The sequence below is a fragment of the Cibotium barometz genome, chromosome 27 (genome assembly GCF_041138505.1).
Source record: "Cibotium barometz isolate CiBa-2024 chromosome 27, ASM4113850v1, whole genome shotgun sequence".
In the NCBI taxonomy this organism is placed as follows: domain Eukaryota; kingdom Viridiplantae; phylum Streptophyta; class Polypodiopsida; order Cyatheales; family Cibotiaceae; genus Cibotium; species Cibotium barometz.
Window position 1 is genome coordinate 33,747,224 of NC_141072.1, and position 7,265 is coordinate 33,754,488.

Below are 7,265 nucleotides of genomic sequence, written 5' to 3' on the forward strand. Positions count from 1 at the left end.
GTTTAGAGTCCAAAGGTAGGGGTTGATGCCATGTCTTCACACCATGTAGCTAATCCTCTATCTATCTGCTTTTCCAAGGCAATCACGAATAGATAGATTCAAGCAAACTCTCCCCTTGATGTGCCAAGGTACCCTCTCTGCAATCTAGATTCTATGAACTTGAGAAGACTAAATATAGATTGCTTGTTGGAGGAGGTAGGATCACTTACAACAAGAGCATTTACACATCATGCCATTACAATCGTCAAGTCCATTGTATGTACTCATGCTTGTCCTTCAACATGGCTCCAAATTATCCACAATGACATTAAGCCACAAAGATTATGCCCTTACCATGGCATGTAAGCATCCATCATATAGATTCATTCCTTCCAAGAGCTTTATTAAACATTTCTTTATGCAAATCAATCGCTTCTTGCACTAAACCAATACAAAGATTAATGATGTGAGCAAGATTGGTAGATTTATACCATAGAGTGAAAAACCCATATGAGCACATTACATGCAAGAAATCTTGTTGGCATCATTCTACTCATGACTTTGCCCTAATATTTGCCCAATGCTTTAATGAAGCTTCAATTGAGCCATGTAAGCTTCAAGAAGCATGGTAAATAGCATGTGGACTTGTAAAACTCATGAGAGCACAAACACTTCAACCTCTTGCAATTCTTTGTCAAAAATGCTTACTCATGACCAAGATCTCCTCTCAAAATTTTATATCACACACTCCTTCATGTTGGTATATAATTAAAACCAAATTTTTATACAGTAATCTTCTATTGTTCCATAAAATCCTCTATGTTTTTTCATTGCAACATTGAGAAAAAATTTGGTGATGCGCATTGTTTCTTTTCAATCCAATGTAGTCTCAAAAAAGTCATGTTTCTTTCTACATAAACCGATACTTTGCGTGCTTAGGTTTGCACCAATACCACCATTCAACAAGGTGACCTATCCCTTGACAAGAGCTAGAGTGAAACAAAGAGCTTCATTAATGAGAAAATTCTCTCAATCTCCATATATATCTTCATCGTGGGTAGCAATTTGAATTCATACAAACAATGGAGTTGTCCCTGCTCCGCATCCATCTTTTCAAAGCTCAAAATGTGCTATAGATACAATGCTTTAGACCAATCATCTTTACTCAGAGTTATGTTCACAAAAGCTTGTGAACAATTGGGTATAACAAATCATAAAACATATATTCCATCACTATAGCAACCAGTTTTGTTTCCTAAGGCTCATTGAGGCATCCTAGTTAAACCTTTTACACCCTCATCAAGACAAGACATCCAGGATGCCCATGTCTTTGATGAACATGAACCGTGAATAAAAGCTTGGTAGGAAAGGACAGAAAATGGGCAAGACAAGACATCTAGGATACCTTCTATGCCCTCATCAAGACAAAACATCCTGGATGCCTTTTACACCCTCATCAAGACCAGACATCCAGGATGCATGTCTCTGATCGGTGAGCATGAACTGTGCATGAAAGCTTGGGAGGAAAGGACAGAGACTAGGCAATGGCAACCTGGACGATGCAAACACCTTTCTAGTGAGGTGGATGGGCCACATTTCCCAGTCTTGTCTAGCATTTCAAGATGGTTTCAAAAAACCATTGCTACAACCACCCCCACTCACCCCCTCCCCTCCTCCTTTCTAAACTCTATCCTGTATAAGTCAGGCTTGATCAAAAACTGTACTTGAGGATGGACATTACAGTTTCTCATAGTTCTAAAGAAAACACAGAATTCATTAGACCTGACTTGGCTGTGTGTGTGTGTGTGTGTGTGTGTGTGTGAGAGAGAGAGAGAGAGAGAGAGAGAGAGAGAGAGAGAATGAATTTGCATCATGGCCACCTTGAGCATCATAGCAATTCCTTTTTTAATTTCCTTTTCTATTGAAAGTCCATTAAGAGAAGATCCCCCTTTTAAGATTTTTTAAAGTATGAACCGTCCTTGTTTTGCAATTTTGAGAAGTGGGATATTCCCAAGAAGGCTCTTTCAATGAAGGGAGATAAGTAAGTGGCCTTATGTCACAATTTTTCTTACCTCCCCCTTGACCCAAGCACGTGTAAAAAAGCACCAATTCGTTACAGATTCACATGTCCATGTGAACATGAAATGCACAAAAAAGCACATGTAAATGTGTAACAGTTGCATCATAAAGCCAATCTGTCTTGTGGGCTATCAAAGTAAGCATTTGTACAAAAGTTGGAAGTCAGATCCATTCCTCCAATTAGATGAGCTAATCGTACAAGGGCAAAGGAATGGCAGCTAAGAAAAATTGTTCTTATGTTTAAATACAGCATACACCCTTGAAACATGCATGTATGTGTGTGCGCCCACACATGAGAGTGCAGCATATTCTGCTGTTAGGGAACATAGGGTTTTACCTCTTTCCCGACATCAGAACTAGTTGCATGCACCAGGGGCGTTCCCCTGCTTTCTTGGTGTTTTGAAGAAAAGCCAAAGCCCTCTGCATCAGACACAATTCACAAATAAGCTGTAAAACACAAACCCCCTCTAGGACCACACTTTTATCAACTACGAAGATTGATTAGCAAAGACCCAATGTGCCAACTGGCCAAATTTGGCTTCAGGTGCGAATTTGTGCCCTATGTGACTGCTACCTTGTCCCAAATGTGCTGAAGTAGTCACTGCCTTATGGACCTCAGGTGTGGTTAGAGCAAGATCACTGAAACCATTCATGGCACTAGACTTGCTTATGCTCTTCTCTCTCTCTCTTTCAAGCATTGACAATGACCCTTCACTCCCTGAGACTGGCAAGCTTGCTTTTGCCCTGGGAGTATACATGGTAGACCAAGACCTACCACTTGATCCAGCTAGGGTCATGATAGCCTCCGCCTAAACAGACAGCACAGCAGACGAATTAGAATCAATACCTATGGCTGCCGTGCTAATGTCCATCCTTCTATCAAACAGCTGGGTCATAAAACAAGGCAAAAGATTGCACCTTATCAGAGGGCACGTCATCAAAAACATGGGCCTGCCCCCCGTAGAAGATGGTTAGTTGTCGACTTGTTGGTGCTGTGGTCTGCTGACTGCACGAAAACACATTAAGTCGCTAAAACAGCCCATGATTTGCCATTTTGATTTGCTACATGCAAAGCTTTTTGAAAATATAAATGGCAGTGAAGTAAAGCACCAACCTTGCCGCGTACATTGACTCTGAGCCAGCACTTTGAGACCACGATTTGGACCTTCCTGATGGAAAATTTGTGTGGGCGCCCCCCGCCGCGGGGTTGGCAGGGATGCTGTTGCAAAGATTACCAACACTTGAGCCTTTCAGCCCAGTCCTTGAGCCCTCATCAGCAGGAGGACATGGCTGTACTACAGCACTCTCCCTGATGATATTTAAAGCTATTTTCTCTGACTGTAAATTTAGATGACCAGTTCGGGATGGTCCAAACATGCCAGTGTTCAATGAGACATGCCTAGAGCTATCCCATTTATTTGACATGACTCTGGATAGATCGGGCTTAGCTATAGATGAAGAATGTGGGTTCTGGCAATTTGGTGACAAACGAGGTGGCTGCATTCGAGAATGTATATCATCCCTACCTGCTTCTACATGTCTCTTGTTCCTGTCACCCGGCTTTTCAAGTCGAGATACCTTCCACATACAATACAACCCGCTATGAGACAAGAAAATGTGACTTAACCATTAGAGCAGTGTGATAGTCGTTGCAATGCAGCCTTACCTTCATAAAGGGAGAGCTGTCCAAGGTTTCCACCCCCCTCTGCAGCTCCTGATGTAAATAATCCCTACTGTTGACAATGTCCCTTCTCTTTCCTTGCCTACTGTCCACCTCTGGCTTGTAAAGCCCACTATTATTTCCTATGTGCTGAGCACCACCAGTCCCTTGAGGCCACGATAATTGCTCTACAAGCACCCAAAACAGCATGAAAAAAATATGCGTATGTATGAAGAGTATCTATTCCCAAAAAAATTTGAAAAATATATACACACCTGACACAACAACCGGAGAAGAGCATGCATCACGGTGGCCGCTGTTTGTTGAGGATGCTCTTACTGCTACTTCCTCCCCCTCGACTTCTACAATTCGAAGATCCTTCTTAGAACTTATGGAAGGGTCCAGCACTTTAGTCTCTGATCTGCTGGGATCCCCTCTTTGGCTTGCAATGCCAAGGAAATCATGAAAAACAGGCTGCTCGTTCCCGGCCATAGAGACTGTCATGATGGACGAGTGCACCATTGAAAGCAGCCAATCATGCCTTTGATTTCAATTGCCCAACCTGCAAAGCAAAGCACTGTACAACAGATCAGGTCTCCAGTTACACCACATAGGCTTTGCTAAGATTTTTTCTCTGCCTATTGAAATAAAATATCCATATCCACATTCTAAACCTTATATTTTCCACCATTGGTTTTGGGGGCACTGTTAACCAAAGACACAAGGGCTGCTTTCTTTTGCACTAATATCAACGCTTTCATATCTTAAGGTGCACCATCAAGGCCATGCATTCAAGAGCTGTGGTTTGGGTTCATGTTAAAGTCCACTAAGGCTCCTACGTGCAGTCAGGAATTGGAAACGGGAGGGGGGGTATGTGTCAAGCCTTGAGCTGGAGATGTAACACTATGAGCTGTACTCTTGAAGGAAATCCAGCCATGGCTTGTCTCAAGTCTTCTCCTGTGCCAATTCCCTATTTAACCCTCAGTGTAACACTCTTGTTCTATATATTTGTAAAAAAAAAGGTTGATGTATAGTCCGAGTGGTCACACCTTAGCCCAAGTGGTTACAACTTGGCCTGCCAACACACAGGTCAACACTCCACCCTGGCACGATATATGATTCATCTCTGAAATCCTAGCCATGACTTGTCTCAGGTCTCCTGCTGTGTCAATCCCTTATTTCACCCTCTGTAACACTCTAGTTCTATATTTGTAACAAAGGTAGTTGTATAGCCAGCAGACTTTAGCACGAGTGGTCACACCTTAGCCCAAGTGGTTACACCTTGGCCTGCCAACACACAGGTCAACATTTCCACCCTGGCACTGATATATGATTCATCTCTCAACCCCAAAAAAAGGTATTTGTAACAATAAGACTCGACTAGTTAGTGACCGCGCATTGCTGCTCCCCCTCACGAGCCGGGACTATTCTGGACCTGCCACATGGAAGTTCCAGAATAGTGTGCATAATAGTGTGGTTGATACCCAAAGACAGTCTTGCCACGTGTTTGTAGCAATCTAATTATGATACCTTCATGAGAAGCCTACCCTCATGAGACAAAACCTCATTAATAAAGGTGTAATTTGAGTTACATTTTCTTGTTTTTGTTTTCCAGGTAGAGATCCGGCTACTTAATCAATAATGCTGCTCCTCCCCAAGCTCAAAGGCCATGGTTCACCCATAAGCAACGTCCCTCAGCTGAGGCAAGTGGGATTTGAACTCGAGATCCCCTGCTTCAGGGTTCAAATACTTACTACCTTGCCCAAAACATATTGCAATGCTTGTCTAAGCATGAATGGTTCACATACACAGGCCCCCGTGAGGTTCATACATATGGTCACTCAGCAGTTCTGCACAGTGTTTTTTTTTGTTTTTTTTTAAACGTCCTCTAGTGTATTTTTTTTCACGTCCTTTAGATTTCTGAAAGTAAAACCAACCAAGGCGAGAACCTCTCCTATTTTTCACTGGTTGAGATCTGCATATCTGAAGAGAATGTCATATCATCAATGATGGTTGCTTGAAGGCAGCCACGAATTAATGAAATGCTAGCAGAATGGGGTGATGATGGTCCTTAAAACAAAAGGAAATGCTTGCATGACATGAACTTACTCTGCAGAAACGTTCACAGAAAGGCTACAGGCTCCAGATTGCAACATTTGGAGAGTTTGAGGTTAAAAATGCTCACAATAAGAAGTTCTCTTGCAGTAATTCATCGTATACCACACAGACAAGGATGCTGAAAGGGTAACATGAGAACTCACATCACAGAGCGGCGACTGGCAAATTGATACAATAGTAGGATTTAGAGCGTTAAAAAAGCACCATGAACTGACCTTGCCTGGCCGGCAAAGGAAGCTTCTGCAGTGAGAGTTGATGGTGATGGAGGTGATGATAATGATGATAATGCGGAACTCAGCTCACAGCGGCAATGGCAACACGATCTGGGGCAGAAATTAGGGCTCTGCGGGATATACTGTGTTACAAGCTAGCTAGTGTTCAGCGATGGCAGGGAAGGCCCAGAAATTCTAGGGTTTTGCAGGAGGAGATGGGGAGGGGAAGAGGGCGAAATCTAGGGTTTAGCAGAAACAGCAGGTGAACGGAAAAATACTTCCTCCATCTCCCATCATGACCATATTGGGGCTAGCACAGCACGTGGCTAGAAACTGGCAGACTGGACTCACGCACGTGTTCGGGTACTGCCACGGTGGAAGTTATCGTCTCCACGCTGGCAGACGGCTCTGCAAAAGAAATCTGTACGAAGGGAGAAACGCAGGTCGTTGGGGGTGGGCGCTGACGTGGACAGCATCCGACACCGTATTTTGACTTTGCCGCAGTTTTTGGCACTCTGGGAGCGGCGGGCCCGCCGAACGAGATCATCTGAGCCGTCAAGTTTCTCCCGCACTGTACCATCTCAGCCGTCCGTAAGGACGAATCTTTCGGCTTGTCGTTTTTTTTTTGGGGTGGTTATTCGTATTATTTTAAATTTTAGAACAAAAAGTCTCAGCGTGCTCTGTCGGGTCTGAAAACGTCAACATCACTCACACCTGACAGCATACTTTTTAATAATTTGATTAAAGGGTAGGCTTAGGCTATTGAATTAAATCAAAGAATATATTATTATTTATATGCCCCTTGATTGTGAATATATTAAATAAAAGAATATACCCCTTGATTGGGAATATATTTATGTTAAGTGAATTAATATATATTGGCTTAAGTAATTTATTGTCCTAGGCCCACAGTGATTTAAATGCATATAGCTTTTGTTATTATTCAAGTTGGGTGGCTGCCCCTGCCAACCTTTGGCTTTCAATTCTAATCATCATTCATGGTGGATTTTTTTCCAAGCCCTTTATTGTACAAGTCCTCGATAAATGGGAAAAAAAAACATCTTCATTTCCACATAAATGCTAGGTACAGTGAAAATCTATTGAGTAGTAGTAGCAAGTACCTTGGGCCAAGTTGCAAGTTGAGACTCGAGTACTTAGGCCCTACTCAAGTTCTAACATTTAGGTGACCCAACTTCACCCAAGTACCTTGTTATCTC

At 42.7% G+C, this 7,265-nt stretch overlaps 1 protein-coding gene across 8 annotated transcripts; it reads right to left on the reverse strand.

Moving 5' to 3' along the window:
• Window positions 1-2,135: 2,135 nt before the first annotated feature.
• Window positions 2,136-6,332, reverse strand: LOC147623317 (uncharacterized). 8 transcript variants are annotated; one of them, XM_086821443.1, is made up of 8 exons: window positions 6,052-6,332; window positions 5,904-5,954; window positions 3,994-4,280; window positions 3,725-3,906; window positions 3,173-3,636; window positions 2,977-3,064; window positions 2,633-2,867; window positions 2,136-2,478 (listed from the first exon to the last, which is right to left on the reverse strand). In XM_086821443.1, the coding sequence occupies exons 3-8, from the start codon at window positions 4,238-4,240 to the stop codon at window positions 2,375-2,377; spliced, it is 1,320 nt and encodes a 439-aa protein (XP_086677569.1). In that variant the 5' UTR covers window positions 4,241-4,280; window positions 5,904-5,954; window positions 6,052-6,332; the 3' UTR covers window positions 2,136-2,374. The 8 variants fall into 8 exon arrangements, with proteins under 8 accessions (XP_086677569.1, XP_086677568.1, XP_086677565.1 ...); XM_086821442.1 differs by having other exon boundaries at window positions 3,994-4,295; XM_086821439.1 differs by having other exon boundaries at window positions 5,828-5,954.
• Between the last annotated feature and the right edge of the window lie 933 nt (window positions 6,333-7,265).

What these genes read in the sequence shown, in the direction of transcription:
- LOC147623317 (XM_086821441.1), bottom strand. Translation starts at nt 4,240, where the DNA reads ATGGTGCACTCGTCCATCATGACAGTCTCTATGGCCGGGAACGAGCAG. An exon ending in TTCTCCGGTTGTTGTGTCAG is followed by an intron (nt 3,907 to 3,993) that starts GTGTGTATATAT and finishes GGGTGCTTGTAG; the next exon opens with AGCAATTATCGTGGCCTCAA. An exon ending in TTCAGCACATTTGGGACAAG is followed by an intron (nt 2,479 to 2,632) that starts GTAGCAGTCACA and finishes TGTCTGATGCAG; the next exon opens with AGGGCTTTGGCTTTTCTTCA.